The following is an 18,934-nucleotide window of genomic DNA, read 5'->3' on the forward strand; positions in this document are numbered from 1 at the left end:
AACGTTTAGTGATGTTTACAAAGGGCTGCACATTGATCAGTCAAGTCAAAACAGAAGATATCTGGTTGCTGATGGTAAGCAGACCCTGGTTGGTGTGAAGCACATTACTATACACGTGTCTGCGCCTGAGCATGGAAAAGCAGTGGATCTCCTGTTGAGGGTAGAACCAGTCATGGATGAGCTTCTCAGAAATCCCTCCAAGAGACAGAAAGATTTAAAGGGACAAAGGGATATCGTTGCACTCACAGAAAGGCTTGCCAACTGTACAGTATTTTCTTTTCAATGTTTGGACGAGTCGTTAGGCTGCAGAGTTGATTTTCTTCCATCCATTTGTAAGATTTTAATATCTGTCAGTTCTGTTGGCCTTATTTATGGTACTAACATAGTCGGGTTAAAGCTCCAGGTTTCAAGCATTATTTCACTCAAAATTTTAGAAATTCTGCATTATGCCGTCACTATTTGTCAAAGATTTTTGTAAAAACTTGATAAGATTTGTGTGGCTTAGGACTTAAAAACATGATCACTATCTTCAATGTGAGTATCACTTGTTAACTTTTGAGAGATTTAAAAAAAAAAAAATGCAATATAAAGTTTATGATTAACTTAACTAACTATGCTGCTGTACTTTTGTGTGACTGTTGAATGAGTGTTAGAGCCATACTCTACTATTACATACTCAATACTCAGTATTGAAAACGGAAGCGCATTATTTTTGTTCAGTTTAACAGTGTAACTAAAAAATTATCTGATAAAGAAAAATACTATGCTGCACTTCCTCCTCATGTTTCCCCTGTGCACAGTGGACAACTTTTTGTTTGACATATCAGCACTTTTATTGAGCACTACTTATAATATGACATCATAAACACTGCCGTGGCTTCATGCTGTTAGAAGTTGGTGATATTTTCTGTTCGCAGTTCCTTTAAGATGTCAACCACAAGTAAGCTATAAATATCACAGCTTAATGAGAAGGTGCAAAGAAGCCAGATTTACTGTTCTGTGACACCAGTCCAGCTGAATAGACTCTGCAGTGATTTTAACTAAGAAAACACGAGAATAATCATATCAAATTCTTAAAAAAAACAACAGTGGTATCTATGTTGAATTGTATTTGAAAAGTTTGCCTGTGCTCATAAATTACAAATAAAAAACGTTCCTATATAAAAAGCTAAACAGGCAGTCCCAAACATGTAATGAGAGCAGATATAAAGTAATTCCCACTAATAAACATTTATAACAGGCAAATTCACTTGATTGACGTACGTTTGACAAGCAGCACACTGCGACCGTTATAAGGAAGTAACAGGCGGGGTAAAGGTCTCTGTGGTTGTTCAAGGCCAAAAAGGAGAAGCAGCTATTTACTTAGTCACTTGCCAGTATGAGAAGGGACCAGAGGTTACAGGAGGAGGACATTGTTAGAAATTAAAAGTCAACACTTCTGGAATAAAGTTAATATTGTACTGCGTCAGCCCAGAAGGAGAAATTCTTCCACCCTTAAGTGTTGTTTCTGTCAACACACCAGCGGCAGTGCTGAGAAAAGAAAGTTGCTGTTCATTTTGGGACAACAAAGGAATTTAACACGGTCATAGTATGTGTGTAAGTTAATAGTCCTTACTCCTTACTAATGATGAAGATTTTATCTTTCACAACCACCTCAGACCACCTGCTGCTGTGTGCTTTCTTGAGTCTGCTATGGGTAAGTTTTTTTGTTTTTTTTTACTTTCCAGTTTGATGTTGCTCAGATAGTTTCACTCTTTTCAAAAGGTTACCGTCAACAAAACATGCAGTCAAAACCACACGGAGGGCTCAAGGCAGGATGTGCATTACATAATGAACTTTAGACAATGAAATTACACTTTAGACAATGAAATTACATTCTCTGAAACATCAGACAGAAGCAACAAAAAAAACTATTCCACAAAATACAAATTATGGACTTTTTCAGATGGGGAAATATGAATTAATTCTTACTAAACTGCTGTAATCTATTCCTATTTGCTTCCTCAGAGAAAAAAAATAAGCATGAATGAGGAAACAACAATGTAAAACACAAGCGATATCTCAAAAACGTATTGTTATATTGTTTATTGTAGACAAGATGATGTAGCTCGGTACTGTTTTTGTTGATATATTCCAGACTGTATTTATCAGAAGATATCGAATTTTGAATGTTATATTAGGGCTGAAAATATAGGTCATGGGCGATTTTGGCAATAGAAAAGCGGTTTTATGCAATGGTTGGCCATTGTTTATGAATTCATGCATTTTTCAGCTCTTTGATCAACATATTTTAGATATACTTGTAGATTTTGGAAGCATACATACAAAACGTTACACAATTTCCAGACCATAATTTGCATTTGACATTCTCTGATGTTTCCTCAAGTTTCCTGCACATCCGTACAAGTTGATACAAGATAGAAAGCATGAATTAAATGGCCTTGGTATACTTGGAATAGAGATTGCATCAGCATTGTCCCAACTGCGTAGATTCCGTAGTTAAATGATTTTCTGGCAGTATTGTACAGTATAAAAGTAAACTTTGGGGATTTTTGGGGATTAGGTAATTTTCTCTGTGCCGATTCTTGTTCTGTTTTCAGGGTGTAAGTGAGTCCACGACACCAACATCAAGCGTCACAATGACAACAGCAGTGATAACTGCAACAAAACCAGAACCGAAAACAACCCTGCTAACCACTTCAATGACAACAGCAAAACCATGTAAGTATGAACTGCTGTCTTTTGTCTTTAGTGGGCGACACGTAACACTAATGTGAATGCCAATCTTGATTGGTTGTTAATGTGGTAAAAGTGAACATCACACTCAAAACTCTATTTAAAAACAAAACACACTAATATTTTGAGAGATGTCATCAACTATATATTTGTGTTCACATAGTGTTACTGCATCAGTGGGACATGAACAATCTATAGTTTTTTTTGTGACAAAAATATCAATATAAAGTTTTGGAATTACTGAACATTTTTTATCTGTTGAAAAAGTATGAAGTATTTTGTTGGGATAATTATCTTTTTTTGAAAATCCTGTTGTGTTACATTTTCTTCACCTTGTGTTTTCACATTTTAGCTCCTCCTCCTGACACGACAGAGCTCAAATCAGTTGGACAAAATGAGACCAGTATAACTCTGCAGTGGACAGAAGTGCCTGGCATCGACTGGTATACACTTGTTTTCAACGAAACAGAGACAAACTTTACTGCCTCAGCAGGACTTCAGACACACATAATCTCAGATCTGACAAGTGGGACTGAATACAAGTTCACTCTCTTCACTGTGTTTGAGAACATCAGAAGCAGCGGAGTCAACCTCACTGCTGTCACTGGTAAGATACTTTTGTCTGATATCGACCCACAAAAGGAGCCAGGACTGACTGGTTTACTAACATGTGAAACACCGTTATATTTGGGATATCGTGTCGTCTGTAAACTAAATTTTGTAACCGTTCCTTTTTGATTTATTTTCAAATTTCAGCTCCTCTTAATGCAAAAGAATTTAAATCAGTTGGACAAAATGAGACCAGTATAACTCTGCAGTGGACAGAAGGGTCTGAGATACACAATTATACACTTGTGTTTGATGGAGGAGAGATAAACATTAACTCATCAGAAAAACTTGTGACACACACAATCTCAAATCTGAAAAATGGGACTGAATATAAGTTCACTCTCTTCACTGTGTTTGAGAACATCAGCAGCAGTGGAGTCAACCTCACTGCTGTCACTGGTGAGATGTCTTTCCTCTCATAGAGGACTACGAAATGTTATGTTTTATTCATTTAACAGATGCGTTGTTCTCTCCGAGTATGACTGAATGGAATTAATCTCATCTAACGAAACTTATGCTTTTAAAATTATGCTTGTAACCAGCTGTCATGTTTAAAATTGAAATAATTCTCTGAATTTGTTTTTGAACTGAAACCACTGTTTGTCCTTTTTCAGCTCCAGAACATGTTAAGAATGTGACTGTGTTTTCACATATATAACCTAATTTCAGCTAGGACAAAGCTCCATACCAATGTTTAATTTAAAGTTTCTCAGTAACAGAAGGGTGCTGCTCACTTCATATTTTTGACATCACTGAAGAAGTACTGGAATTAATTGAAACTTTATATTTGTTGAAAAAGTAAAGAAATACTGTACAGCATTTTGTCAGTAACATTCATTGATTTTTTTTTTTTTAAATGTGCAAATTCCATTGTGTTACAGTTTCTTCACCTTGTGTTTTCACATTTTAGCTCCTCGTAACGCTGATGAGCTCAAATCAGTTGAACAAAATGAGACCAGTATAACTCTGCAGTGGACAGAAGTGCCTGGCATCCACCGGTATACACTTGTTTTCAACGGAATAGAGACAAACTTTACTGCCTCAGCAGGACTTCAGAGACACACAATCTCAGATCTGACAAGTGGGACTGAATACAAGTTCACTCTCTTCACTGTGTTTGAGAACATCAGAAGCAGCGGAGTCAACCTCACTGCTGTCACTGGTAAGATACTTTTGTCTGATATCGGCCCACAAAAGGAGCCAGGACTGACTGGTTTACTAACATGTGAAACACCGTTTTATTTGGGATATCGTGTCGTCTGTAAACTAAATTTTGTAACTGTTCCTTCTTGATTTATTTTCAAATTTCAGCTCCTCTTAATGCAAAAGAATTTAAATCAGTTGGACAAAATGAGACCAGTATAACTCTGCAGTGGACAGAAGGGTCTGAGATACACAATTATACACTTGTGTTTGATGGAGGAGAGATAAACATTAACTCATCAGAAAAACTTGTGACACACACAATCTCAAATCTGAAAAATGGGACTGAATATAAGTTCACTCTCTTCACTGTGTTTGAGAACATCAGCAGCAGCGGAGTCAACCTCACTGCTGTCACTGGTGAGACACTTTTGTCTGATATCGACCCACAAAAGGAGCCAGGATTGACTGGTTTACTAACATGTGAAACACCGTTTTATTTGGGATATCGTGTCGTCTGTAAACTAAATTTTGTAACTGTTCCTTCTTGATTTATTTTCAAATTTCAGCTCCTCTTAATGCAAAAGAATTTAAATCAGTTGGACAAAATGAGACCAGTATAACTCTGCAGTGGACAGAAGGGTCTGAGATACACAATTATACACTTGTGTTTGATGGAGGAGAGATAAACATTAACTCATCAGAAGAACTTGTGACACACACAATCTCAAATCTGAAAAGTGGGACTGAACATAAGTTCACTCTCTTCACTGTGTTTGAGAACATCAGCAGCAGTGGAGTCAACCTCACTGCTGTCACTGGTGAGATGTCTTTCCTCTCATAGAGGACTGCGAAATGTTATGTTTTATTCATTTAACAGATGTGTTGTTCTCTCCGAGTATGACTGAATGGAATGAATCTTATCTCACGAAACTTATGCTTTTAAAATTATGCTTGTAACCAGCTGTCATGTTTAAAATTGAAATAATTCTCTGAATTTGTTTTTGAACTGAAACCACTGTTTGTCCTTTTTCAGCTCCAGAACATGTTAAGAATGTGACTGTGTTTTCACATATATAACCTAATTTCAGCTAGGACAAAGCTCCATACCAATGTTTAATTTAAAGTTTCTCAGTAACAGAAGGGTGCTGCTCACTTCATATTTTTGACATCACTGAAGAAATACTGGAATTAATTGAAACTTTATATTTGTTGAAAAAGTAAAGAAATACTGTACAGCATTTTGTCAGTAACATTCATTCATTTTTTTTTTTAAATGTGCAAATTCCATTGTGTTACAGTTTCTTCACCTTGTGTTTTCACATTTTAGCTCCTCGTAACGCTGATGAGCTCAAATCAGTTGAACAAAATGAGACCAGTATAACTCTGCAGTGGACAGAAGTGTCTGGCATCCACCGGTATACACTTGTTTTCAACGAAACAGAGACAAACTTTACTACCTCAGCAGGACTTCAGAGACACACAATCTCAGATCTGACAAGTGGGACTGAATACAAGTTCACTCTCTTCACTGTGTTTGAGAACATCAGAAGCAGCGGAGTCAACCTCACTGCTGTCACTGGTAAGATACTTTTGTCTGATATCGGCCCACAAAAGGAGCCAGGACTGACTGGTTTACTAACATGTGAAACACCGTTTTATTTGGGATATCGTGTCGTCTGTAAACTAAATTTTGTAACTGTTCCTTCTTGATTTATTTTCAAATTTCAGCTCCTCTTAATGCAAAAGAATTTAAATCAGTTGGACAAAATGAGACCAGTATAACTCTGCAGTGGACAGAAGGGTCTGAGATACACAATTATACACTTGTGTTTGATGGAGGAGAGATAAACATTAACTCATCAGAAAAACTTGTGACACACACAATCTCAAATCTGAAAAGTGGGACTGAATATAAGTTCACTCTCTTCACTGTGTTTGAGAACATCAGCAGCAGTGGAGTCAACCTCACTGCTGTCACTGGTGAGATGTCTTTCCTCTCATAGAGGACTACGAAATGTTATGTTTTATTCATTTAACAGATGCGTTGTTCTCTCCGAGTATGACTGAATGGAATTAATCTCATCTAACGAAACTTATGCTTTTAAAATTATGCTTGTAACCAGCTGTCATGTTTAAAATTGAAATAATTCTCTGAATTTGTTTTTGAACTGAAACCACTGTTTGTCCTTTTTCAGCTCCAGAAAATGTTAAGAATGTGACTGTGTTTTCACATATATAACCTAATTTCAGCTAGGACAAAGCTCCATACCAATGTTTAATTTAAAGTTTCTCAGTAACAGAAGGGTGCTGCTCACTTCATATTTTTGACATCACTGAAGAAATACTGGAATTAATTGAAACTTTATATTTGTTGAAAAAGTAAAGAAGTACTGTACAGCATTTTGTCAGTAACATTCATTGATTTTTTTTTTTTTAAATGTGCAAATTCCATTGTGTTACAGTTTCTTCACCTTGTGTTTTCACATTTTAGCTCCTCGTAACGCTGATGAGCTCAAATCAGTTGAACAAAATGAGACCAGTATAACTCTGCAGTGGACAGAAGTGCCTGGCATCCACCGGTATACACTTGTTTTCAACGGAATAGAGACAAACTTTACTACCTCAGCAGGACTTCAGAGACACACAATCTCAGATCTGACAAGTGGGACTGAATACAAGTTCACTCTCTTCACTGTGTTTGAGAACATCAGAAGCAGCGGAGTCAACCTCACTGCTGTCACTGGTAAGATACTTTTGTCTGATATCGGCCCACAAAAGGAGCCAGGACTGACTGGTTTACTAACATGTGAAACACCGTTTTATTTGGGATATCGTGTCGTCTGTAAACTAAATTTTGTAACTGTTCCTTCTTGATTTATTTTCAAATTTCAGCTCCTCTTAATGCAAAAGAATTTAAATCAGTTGGACAAAATGAGACCAGTATAACTCTGCAGTGGACAGAAGGGTCTGAGATACACAATTATACACTTGTGTTTGATGGAGGAGAGATAAACATTAACTCATCAGAAAAACTTGTGACACACACAATCTCAAATCTGAAAAGTGGGACTGAATATAAGTTCACTCTCTTCACTGTGTTTGAGAACATCAGCAGCAGTGGAGTCAACCTCACTGTTGTCACTGGTGAGATGTCTTTCCTCTCATAGAGGACTACGAAATGTTATGTTTTATTCATTTAACAGATGCGTTGTTCTCTCCGAGTATGACTGAATGGAATTAATCTCATCTAACGAAACTTATGCTTTTAAAATTATGCTTGTAACCAGCTGTCATGTTTAAAATTGAAATAATTCTCTGAATTTGTTTTTGAACTGAAACCACTGTTTGTCCTTTTTCAGCTCCAGAAAATGTTAAGAATGTGACTGTGTTTTCACATATATAACCTAATTTCAGCTAGGACAAAGCTCCATACCAATGTTTAATTTAAAGTTTCTCAGTAACAGAAGGGTGCTGCTCACTTCATATTTTTGACATCACTGAAGAAATACTGGAATTAATTGAAACTTTATATTTGTTGAAAAAGTAAAGAAGTACTGTACAGCATTTTGTCAGTAACATTCATTGATTTTTTTTTTTTTAAATGTGCAAATTCCATTGTGTTACAGTTTCTTCACCTTGTGTTTTCACATTTTAGCTCCTCGTAACGCTGATGAGCTCAAATCAGTTGAACAAAATGAGACCAGTATAACTCTGCAGTGGACAGAAGTGCCTGGCATCCACCGGTATACACTTGTTTTCAACGGAATAGAGACAAACTTTACTACCTCAGCAGGACTTCAGAGACACACAATCTCAGATCTGACAAGTGGGACTGAATACAAGTTCACTCTCTTCACTGTGTTTGAGAACATCAGAAGCAGCGGAGTCAACCTCACTGCTGTCACTGGTAAGATACTTTTGTCTGATATCGGCCCACAAAAGGAGCCAGGACTGACTGGTTTACTAACATGTGAAACACCGTTTTATTTGGGATATCGTGTCGTCTGTAAACTAAATTTTGTAACTGTTCCTTCTTGATTTATTTTCAAATTTCAGCTCCTCTTAATGCAAAAGAATTTAAATCAGTTGGACAAAATGAGACCAGTATAACTCTGCAGTGGACAGAAGGGTCTGAGATACACAATTATACACTTGTGTTTGATGGAGGAGAGATAAACATTAACTCATCAGAAGAACTTGTGACACACACAATCTCAAATCTGAAAAGTGGGACTGAACATAAGTTCACTCTCTTCACTGTGTTTGAGAACATCAGCAGCAGTGGAGTCAACCTCACTGCTGTCACTGGTGAGATGTCTTTCCTCTCATAGAGGACTACGAAATTTTATGTTTTATTCATTTAACAGATGCATTGTTCTCTCCGAGTATGACTGAATGGAATGAATCTTATCTAACGAAACTTATGCTTTTAAAATTATGCTTGTAACCAGCTGTCATGTTTAAAATTGAAATAATTCTCTGAATTTGTTTTTGAACTGAAACCACTGTTTGTCCTTTTTCAGCTCCAGAACATGTTAAGAATGTGACTGTGTTTTCACATATATAACCTAATTTCAGCTAGGACAAAGCTCCATACCAATGTTTAATTTAAAGTTTCTCAGTAACAGAAGGGTGCTGCTCACTTCATATTTTTGACATCACTGAAGAAATACTGGAATTAATTGAAACTTTATATTTGTTGAAAAAGTAAAGAAATACTGTACAGCATTTTGTCAGTAACATTCATTGATTTTTTTTTTTTAAATGTGCAAATTCCATTGTGTTACAGTTTCTTCACCTTGTGTTTTCACATTTTAGCTCCTCGTAACGCTGATGAGCTCAAATCAGTTGGACAAAATGAGACCAGTATAACTCTGCAGTGGACAGAAGTGTCTGGCATCCACCGGTATACACTTATTTTCAATGGAGCAGAGACAAACTTTACTACCTCAGCAGGACTTCAGAGACACACAATCTCAGATCTGACAAGTGGGACTGAATACAAGTTCACTCTCTTCACCGTGTTTGAGAACATCAGAAGCAGCGGAGTCAACCTCACTGCTGTCACTGGTGAGATGTCTTTCTTGTAATAAAGGCCCATTTATTGTGTTGCTGTTATAGTATGACTGAATAAAATTAATTTTATCCAGAGTAAATTATCCTTGTAATAACCTGCTGTTATGTATAAAAATTAAATAAGTCTGCCTTTTGTTTTCTAAAGAAACCACTGTTTGTCATCTGCCCTCTTTCAGCTCCAGAAACTGTTCAGAATGTGACTGTATTGTCTCAAAATGAAACCAGTATAACTCTGATGTGGTACAAGGTCAAGAACATCTCAACTTACTTCCTACTATATGATGACATGGACAATGGCAGTCACGTTATGGACGAGAGCGATGGATCTCTTGAAGAGGCATCGGTCACACATGAGGTCTCTCTGCTTAATGCTGGGACACGATACTATTTCACTCTGATCACTGTGTTTGGGGGAGTCAACAGCACTGGACACAGATTTACTGTTCCGACAGGTTGGTGATCTGTGATTATTTATGTGTAACTAGATGGTTTTTTTTGTGAATCTCTATATTTACCTATCCCTTTTCACTTTTTCAACCTATCACGTAAAGTAAATAGCCATATAACAATTCCGGTAGTCGTACAGTTTAGGAACTTTCTGTACCCTTTGTCCCGTCATAAATCAGATAAAGAGGGAGAGATTTGAGAACAGTATAACTGCAATAAAGAAGCAGGAAATATCAGCTGTGGCCTGGCACTGCCTGGCTATATCTATTCAGACTTTTAACTTGTAAATGTTTGCAATAACAAGATAATATTTGTGATATGTCATAACATGTAGTAATTCCAATTCAACACACCAAACAATTTCCACCTTTGAGTTTTTTGGTGAATAAAAGTTTGTTTCTTTTCATCAGTTCCTCCAGAGGTGCTGTTGGTCAATGTGACTGAACGCTTGCTGACCACCATAACTCTAAAATGGGAGAATAAAAATACAGACTGGGAATACTTGGTTCAGGTTAATGGCACTGAATACGCAGTTATCCCAGGTGGATCCTCACATATCGTGTCGTATTCAGTAACACCTCTTGAGCCTGGAAAACTGTATGCAATCAGCGTGATCACACTGTTCTCAAGACTCACCAGCACTGCTTATGAAGTTCTCACAGTAACAGGTATATGGAAGCCTTATGTCAAACTATTTTTCATCATAAAAATACTTTTTTTTTTTCCGCATGAATTTAGTCGACAAGTTCTGCTTCCGGAAAACTCAAGTTCATGTTTTGATTTGATAACATTATGTACTAACTTGTGTCTGTTTGCACTTATTTTCTCATCCTCTTCAGCCATTGACTGTGCCAAGGTAAACTGGCACGTTACGAACTCATCAATCCGAGGAACGATTGAAGGCTTGTTCTCCAATGCTACTGCCACTAATAAATCACAAACTCATGTCAGTCCTGGAGGAAGAAATGTGACATTCACTGGCCTTTACCCTGGTGCCACCTATGACATATCTCTCATGTATGAAGAATTTCCCACACCTTTGCAGCAGTGTCGCCACAATCTGACAGTCCGTGAGTACAAATATGTTTTACCGAAATGTATTAATCTGCATTCCCAACAGAAATAATCTGATGTATTAGCATAATATTTCACATTCTGTAGTGAAAGATTTAAGATCTCAGAGCACGTGACCATATTGGTTGTGATAGTAATACTTATTTTTTTAGTATGAATTCATTGACTGATATTTTTTTTTTAAATAAAAATGAATCAATCAGTTGATCTATAAAAACATGAATAAATAGTGAAATGCCCACAACAAGCATCCTACCCAGATTCAAGGGTTGCGCCTTTGTGATCAATAAAAACCCAAAATATAAAATGTAGTTTTTTTTCGACATGTCATATATTTACAATTTTCTGTGTTGTAATGCGTCGTTGTTTTTGATTGTAAAGACATCTTTTCTCTTGATTTACTCAGTTCCTCCTGTTTTGAGTGCTCACTGTGAGTACTGGGCATCTGGCTATTCTGTTTTTATTGCCTGGAATAAGCCGAATGGTGTGTGGACTACTGTGGAGGTTAACGTGAATGGGAAGAATTCCACAGTGCACGCCAATAACACACGCATCATCATACCTGGATTCCAACCTGCCAAAACATACACAGTGTCTGTTGCTTCACTGTCTGGGAGCATAAGGAGTTCTGAACCATTTGTTTTTTCATGTGCTACTGATCCAAGGGGTGAGTAAAAGTGACTGCATCACAATTGTACTGTTTTTTTTTCTTCTTCTTTACTTTCTTTACTGTTCCCTCATTATTGCACTTTGCCATGAGTTATATGACTTGCTTTGGTTCTTTTAACTTTATGTGTCTTCTTAAATTACACGATTAAAATAAAAAAAAAATGTTATTGTGATGCATATTCTGCATTGTTGAGTATCAGTTGAAGTTTCAAATGTTTGATTATGTTTTTACTTGCTGCAGGTGTCATTGCAGGGTCAGTATTTGCTGTGTTGTTTTTTGGTGTTCTTGTCTGTGTGGCGATCTTCATTTTCCTTAAAAGACCAGATATTATCAGGTTGGTGCTGCGTCAGTGCTTTAGTTAAAATTATATCCCTGAAATTTATTCTGTCAGATTCACTCAGTGAAACTCTTTGATTCATTCCCACAGCAGAAAAAAGGCATTCATTGGTGGATCCAAACAATCGAATACAGCGGATAAGTAAGTAGCCGAAAGTTTCGTCATCTCTTCGTTAATGTTAAGCTGTTAGTAACCCACAATTTCTTTTAATTGAATTAGGTATAATGTATCATTATATAATTGTATAGTGAGGCACATTTGGGAGAGAATTAGTTATGTTAACCACATGTGAAAAATGTACTCAATACTTTGTAATATTTATTATTTCATTTGATACACAGAATGACATGAATTCTACATTTGGTATATTTTTCAGACCTATTTCTATAGCAAAGTTTCCAGAGCACTTCTATCAGTTAAAAGTGGATGAGAACCGAGCTTTCAGCCGGGAATATGAGGTGCATAAAAAACTCCAACTGTACTTTGTTCTTCCTCTTCTCTATCTTCCGATTTTCGAGTCAGATCTCAGAACTATTTCCAGTTGTTGTTTATTTTGTTTTCTGTTGGCTTTTGTCTGTATTTCATGCCGTGTCATCTCTCACTTCCATCTAGGACCTCATTCCCATTGGCACGGACCAGATACGAAGGGTAGCTATTTTACCCGAGAACAAAGGGAAGAATCGTTTCAACAACGTCATGCCATGTAAGTCTGTCCTCTGACTGTTCAGGCACGTGATCATGAGCAATGAAGACTCATGAAATGGCCCAGATCCTCTTACTCATTCGAGCTGTGGTTGTCTTGAGAAAAGTCTTCCTTTGTGGTGAATTGCAACAAAATTACCTTCTGTTTTCTCATCATAGACGACTGGTGTCGGGTGAAACTAACTACATTAGATCCAAATGGGACCTCAGACTACATTAATGCCAGTTACATGCCAGTAGGTTTTACTTCATAATTGACAACCATTTAGTAAAGATCTTTCTGTAACTATAGTACAGTGAGCATGCAGAAATCTTGACTCAAACTTTAGTAAGAAAAGACAGGTTTGAAATGCCTGAAATTTTAACTATGTGGAGTGAAGTTGCAACCCATGGTTGCTTAAACATCTGTAAATGCACATTCATTTATAGTCTGGCAAGTTATGCTGATGTCGTGACCATAAAAGGCTTTTTTACATTTCACACTGAGGCATATAAAAGCCAAATAAGTGCACTGTGACAACTTTGTCAACTGCTTCTCAGGGCTACAACAGCAATAGAGAATACATTGCCACTCAGGGTCCTCTGCCCTCCACACTCAACGATTTTTGGAGAATGATTTGGGAAGAAAGCGTAAAACGCATCGTCATGGTAGCCAACTGCACCGAAGGCGGACGGGTAAGTCCTCAGTAAAATTGCAATAGAATTTAAAAGATGTGCAAATTAAAATGTAGTGATGCATTGTTAATATTTTTCTCTTCTAGCAAATGTGTTGTCAGGTGGAGATAATGTACATGTCCTCCCTTTGCACAAAAAAAAAAAATGTTTTCACAAAGAGCTCATACAGCTCTGATATGAACAGATGTTCATTTCCACTTTATGTTTCCTTTTCCTAGACCAAGTGTGAACGGTACTGGCCTGGAGAGGGCAAGCCTTGCATCTATGGAGAGCTGGTGGTCACCACCAGATCAGAGCGACAGGAGCCCGACTGGACGTTGAGGGAGTTTAGTGTGAAACATGTACAAAACATTTCTACATTTTTTTTTGTTGTGTAATTTAATAGGTTGAGTGTTAACATATATCCAAGTTAAGTGAACGAAACAAAAAGCTTTGTCTGACACATAGAGCTGTGTCAGAGCTCAAATAACAAATTATAGAATAATATTTAATGCCTTTGTTTGCTGTTTGTGTCATAATAGAAGCATGTATGAATTTTCACACATTTTCTCTCAAAGAGGACAATGTTTGTTGGGTACTCCAAGAATTCATATCAACCACTAGTTCAAGACCCACATTAACTGGATTCCTCTACTTGAATCTTCTTCACAGAGAGACACCGCAGAAGAACGTACAGTAAAACATTTCCACTTCACTGCCTGGCCGGACCATGGAGTCCCACAGTGCACTGAAGTCCTGATCGAGTTCAGAAGGCTGGTGAGATGGCACATAGAGAAAGAAGGAGGAAGAGCTCCAACTGTGGTTCACTGCAGGTACAGAATAAATGATTGCTTTCAATCTAGACTCCTGGGAGAGAAACCTACACCATTTATAGGCTTCTATTATATAAAAACCAGTTTAAGGTTAACAAAAAATGTCAGAGAAATGTCAAAACTTGAGGTCCAGAAATTGGGTCAACACAAATCGAACACTGCAATTATATCTTGTTTTATAAAATATCAGTTTTCATGACATTATGAATTGTGAACTAGAAAGTTAAACAGGTCCATTCCAATACCCACACTTGCAAATTGTCCAGTGCCTCCTTGTTGCCACAGTGGCGATTAAAACTGACAGTGTGTGAAGGATTATCAGAGCTCACTGAGACACACTTAGGTCACAGCTACAAATACCGATACATGGCACAATAATGCATTAAATAAGTATGGTTAAGTATGCAGTGTTACAGTCAGGACTACCTCATGATGACACTTGTGCTGTGTTGTCTCTCTCTTAGTGCCGGAGTGGGGAGGACTGGCACTATCATTGCCTTAGATGTGCTGCTTCAGCAGCTGGAGAAAGAGCGAGCAGTGGGCATCAATGCCTTTGTGCGCAAGATGAGGCTGAATCGACCGTACATGGTGCAGACAGAGGTAAAAACTAATGGTACTAAGTTGCTTCAGGCTGAGATACCACTTCCTCAATTACATACCCATGTATTTATTTTTAAACAGAGCTGGTGGTACAGTACAAGCACTGACACTGCGGCATAGTATGTGTAAGCTATTCGATTTCCAGTGGTTGCTCCTTTTCATCCTTTCATTCAAATATATGGATCTGATGCCTTTTTTTCTGCCCCTTTTTAACTTGAACTACAAGTCAATCTGCATAACAGACTATTTAAAATTATTTCTATTTGCAACTCCAGATATCAACATCTCAGTGCTTATGATAGTGGGAAAAAAAAAAACCACAGGCCAGCAATGTGTAGCATTAGGGACATAAGTTGCACTGCTTCAGGTTTTTACTTGAAATCTTGGCTTTAGTCAAATTAATGCAAGCCTCACAAAAGTGAAGTTTAAGTGCAAAAGCAAAGGTTTGGCCAACATTATTGCAAAACTCTGAGGCATTTAACCCGTTCTGTAGAAATTCTGAATACAAAGAAGTGTCGGCCAGAATACTAAATTCTCTCAAACCATGAGATCTGCATTTCAGATGACCAGCAACTTTTGTTAATGTCTTTTCAGTCCCAGTATGTTTTCCTGCACCAATGCATCATGGACTGTCTGCAGCCATATGAGAACGGAGAAGAGAACATATATGAGAATACGGAATCGATATACGTCAATGCCACTGCACTCCGAGAGTTTACTTCAAACAGGAGTAATACTTAAAGAGTGTCAACCCTGCACTCAGTCTTTTATGCACTTAATGAAAAACTATTTCTAATATCTATATGCTATATTTTGTTGGAAACTAAAATGTATTTTTTTTCTCTATATTTACTGTAAATGCAAAACACACTTTAGATTTTATTTAACGTTGACATTTTTGCTCCTGTCTTCTGCCAGTTGTGTACTCTTATTAATATTATTGTTGTTGTTGTTGTTGTTGTTATCACGTAAGGAAACAACACTCCAGGTGACCAAAGAATGTTTTAAAATTACATTTATTAACAATAAAAAAAAAAAACAGGTAAAAAAAGATATGAAATATTTTGTGTTCACAAAAGTATCTGAATGTGCTTTTACAGAGTCTGCAACTGAAATGAAAAACCCAGTATGCTGTCACCTTAACATGTTCCTGTCAAACTGAACAGAGCAGCAACTCGCTTCAGGCTGTGTAAATTTTGCAGTGTAAACAAGAGTTTCGGTTCCAGTGTCAGTCAGTATGAGGACGGTCCTTTCCATTGGCCTCTTAGAGCAAACAACACAACCTCATACGTCCTCCTCCTCTGTCGTGTTGCTACCCGATGGGTCCCGACTGCTGGAGCCGACAGAGAAGTTGGCATCAATCAGTTCCTGTCTGGCTTTCAGGGCATCGGGGTTGATCTCTGCTGCTGCTGAGAGCTGCTTGCCTGGAAGCAGGGCCTCAATTTTACCAGCCGTGGGCGGGGGAGGCACCGAGAACTTTTTAGCAATGTTGTGCAGCACACTGCACGCCTTGATAATGTTCGACTTTTTGTTCAAAGAGCCTTCTTGTGCAAAACCGAGTTGCATCAGACACTTGAAACGCCTCTTCACCGAGCCCAGCGTTGTCCGCATGACATCATGGATCTTTGCGTGGGCCTCGTTGAAGCGGATGTCGTTTTCGTTCGCCGTTTCCGACACCGGAGTTAGGACGTGTTTGCTTAAGTGGTAGCCCTTCCCAGCTTGCAAGGAAACACAAGAGAAGACAATTAATGAAGCATTAGAGAAACAAACGTTTAAATGTGAAGTTAAATGGAGAGAACCTTTCCATAATGTAGATACATCTAAAGCTTAAGTATGCATGGGAACAGATCTGTACACCTCCGAGGAGACGAGTCGTGCACTTAGTATTTAATTGCAAAGACGATGAAGCAGTAACGCGTTTCAAAGCTAAAACACTCACTACGGGAATGCGTCATTTCCTGTGCACGTAAGCATAATAAACAGACCCTGCCAGCATTAATTAAAATTAACATAGAGGAGTGACTGTAGAACTCAACTGCATTGCATGTTATAAATAGTCTTATTATGTACATATTATATGCATATATAATACATGATCAAGATCAGCATTTGTGAGCATGCGGGTTTGTATTTGACCTTGAAAATAGTCATTTTTTTTTTGAACATTTAAAAACTCAGCTTTTACAACCACACATCATGGTCTTCATAGACTTTGGTGAGTCCATCGCAACAGAGCAAATTCAAACTGCTATGGAAGAGCTAGTGAGTGAATCAGAGTTTTGATTTCGATCCTTTTTAGGGTCAAAATTTGGATATCACTTAATTAAAATACCATGTTGTTGGATTTCTCTGGATTCTAATGACAGGAAGCTGCTTGTGTTTCCAGTAATTCAGACTTTGCGCAGAGAAAAGGATGGAGAAAAGGATGTGACACCAAACAGGTTGACCACTCGCTGTATCGCTTTCTTACCAAGAACCCAAAACGGTCCGTGAAGGTCCTCCTCCATCTCTCGTCCCTTGAACGACGAGTCCCACATTTCCTGCTCAAACGTGCTGCCCACGCAGCATTTTTCAACACTCAGTATGTTGCCGTCAGAGTCGCATATGATCTGACTCATGACCGACGTGTAGCCCTGCGTGTTGACAAAAGACCTGAACGTGTCCTTCTCGTACGGAGAAGCTCGGATCTTGAAGTGGGCTGGAGCCAGGACGCCCAGCACGTTGGGGATCCCGCAGAACGTCTCGATCTTCAAGGCCACGTCGGTTCTGGCTTCCGGTGTTTGTGGGAACGAGATGAACTGGTCGGACATCCCCGCCACGACCCCGGAGACTGTGCCGACGATGTTCGTGGGGCACTCGATCAGATTCAGGCCGACCTTCTGCAGGACCGCGGCGGACGACACCCCGAGTGCGTAATAGTTGAGCGCCACCATGACCATCGCGTCCACGGACAGCGGGAGTTTCTTCAAGGCAACCGTCTTCATGCGGAGGCGGACGGTGTCTGTGATGAACGCGATGCAGGGTCTGGTCAGGTGGAAATAGTCAAACAAAGCTTCGTCGTCGAAACCGTCGAAACAGCTCGGAGTCCCGTACTCCGCCTCCTCGCCATGTCCGAGGAGCTCTTCCTGGACTGCAAGCCACACCGGCAGAGCGAAGGCCATTTTATTACTACTGCGGAGAGTGTAAACACGCATGCAACATCAAGCACCAAGTGTCACAAATAATAATTAAACAGCTAGGCCATGTCAGGGGCTGCACAGCTGCTGCTGCTGCTGCTTCTTCTTCTGTCGCTCCGTTAGATCGCTGCAGTGGATCACTTGCTGCCCTCTGCTGGTTTACTTGCTGCTCCTTTTTTTTTGACAGCTCTTTACAGTTTGCAAATAGTGGAAGCAGTATTCAGATCATTTAACTAAAAATACTCCATTACAAGTAAAAGTCCTAGATGAGAGAAACCCCACTTAAGTAAAAGTAGCTGCATATCATACTTATATGAGATGATACATTATATGAATTATATTTGAATTGTAAGAAAAATAGTATAACCTCATTGTTGGATACAGTAAAGTTAAAACAGATGACATCTGCTGGAGCAGTTAAATGGCTCTCTGAGATGTCCTGATTCAGACTGACAAGATTAAAGATGCACAAAGCAATAATTGTATTGAGAAGCATATCATATGCTGGTATTAGCTGCACTTAGTTTAAGTATTGAAGTAAAAGTACTGATTTGTTCCCCCTCACTGATTTGTAAATACATAAGACGTCATAGATGATTAATACTGAAGCGTCAGTAATATAAGCAGCATGTTTCTGTTGTAGCTGCTGCAGGTGGAGCTAGTTTGAACTACTTTATATACAGTTTTATACCCAGCGACATTATATAAATCTGAGCAGTCAACTGAGCGAAGGTACTGCATTACTTTCCGCCACTGATATTTTGTTCTCTAGTCTGACATTGTGCAGCTATTCCATGAACTTCTTGGTCTTATTCCAGCTATCAGGGCTGCCAAAAGATGCAGTAACAAAACAATGTATCCTGGATACACGGTC

At 38.4% G+C, this 18,934-nt stretch overlaps 2 protein-coding genes across 2 annotated transcripts; one reads left to right on the forward strand and one right to left on the reverse strand.

The window, feature by feature from the left end:
- Nucleotides 1-1,385: 1,385 nt before the first annotated feature.
- LOC138202038 (receptor-type tyrosine-protein phosphatase H-like) lies at nt 1,386-15,921 on the forward strand. The gene is made up of 27 exons (XM_069155704.1): nt 1,386-1,696; nt 2,601-2,721; nt 3,089-3,343; nt 3,493-3,744; nt 4,256-4,507; nt 4,657-4,908; nt 5,058-5,309; nt 5,819-6,070; nt 6,220-6,471; nt 6,983-7,234; nt 8,147-8,398; nt 8,548-8,799; nt 9,310-9,561; nt 9,744-10,019; nt 10,425-10,682; nt 10,854-11,084; nt 11,495-11,755; nt 11,999-12,092; nt 12,186-12,236; nt 12,472-12,553; nt 12,708-12,798; nt 12,957-13,033; nt 13,338-13,472; nt 13,691-13,813; nt 14,124-14,284; nt 14,749-14,884; nt 15,479-15,921. The coding sequence occupies exons 1-27, from the start codon at nt 1,625-1,627 to the stop codon at nt 15,623-15,625; spliced, it is 5,091 nt and encodes a 1,696-aa protein (XP_069011805.1). The 5' UTR covers nt 1,386-1,624; the 3' UTR covers nt 15,626-15,921.
- On the reverse strand, nt 15,891-18,216 carry LOC138202039 (putative nuclease HARBI1). Its single transcript, XM_069155706.1, has 2 exons — nt 17,355-18,216; nt 15,891-16,602 (listed from the first exon to the last, which is right to left on the reverse strand). Exons 1-2 carry the CDS (start codon nt 18,076-18,078, stop codon nt 16,169-16,171), a joined length of 1,158 nt encoding a protein of 385 aa, XP_069011807.1. The 5' UTR covers nt 18,079-18,216; the 3' UTR covers nt 15,891-16,168.
- Nucleotides 18,217-18,934: the final 718 nt, after the last annotated feature.

The sequence above is a fragment of the Embiotoca jacksoni genome, unplaced genomic scaffold (genome assembly GCF_022577435.1).
Source record: "Embiotoca jacksoni isolate LCO1_2020_lvr unplaced genomic scaffold, fEmbJac1.0.p SCAF_20, whole genome shotgun sequence".
Lineage (NCBI taxonomy): Eukaryota > Metazoa > Chordata > Actinopteri > Embiotocidae > Embiotoca > Embiotoca jacksoni.

Coding starts and splice junctions, on each gene's coding strand:
- LOC138202038 (XM_069155704.1), top strand. CDS start 1,625: ATGATGAAGATTTTATCTTTCACAACCACCTCAGACCACCTGCTGCTG. Junction 1,697..2,600: donor CTTTCTTGAGTCTGCTATGG/GTAAGTTTTTTT, acceptor TTCTGTTTTCAG/GGTGTAAGTGAGTCCACGAC. Junction 11,085..11,494: donor TCGCCACAATCTGACAGTCC/GTGAGTACAAAT, acceptor TGATTTACTCAG/TTCCTCCTGTTTTGAGTGCT.
- LOC138202039 (XM_069155706.1), bottom strand. CDS start 18,078: ATGCGTGTTTACACTCTCCGCAGTAGTAATAAAATGGCCTTCGCTCTG. Junction 16,603..17,354: donor CGGACCGTTTTGGGTTCTTG/GTAAGAAAGCGA, acceptor TTTCCTTGCAAG/CTGGGAAGGGCTACCACTTA.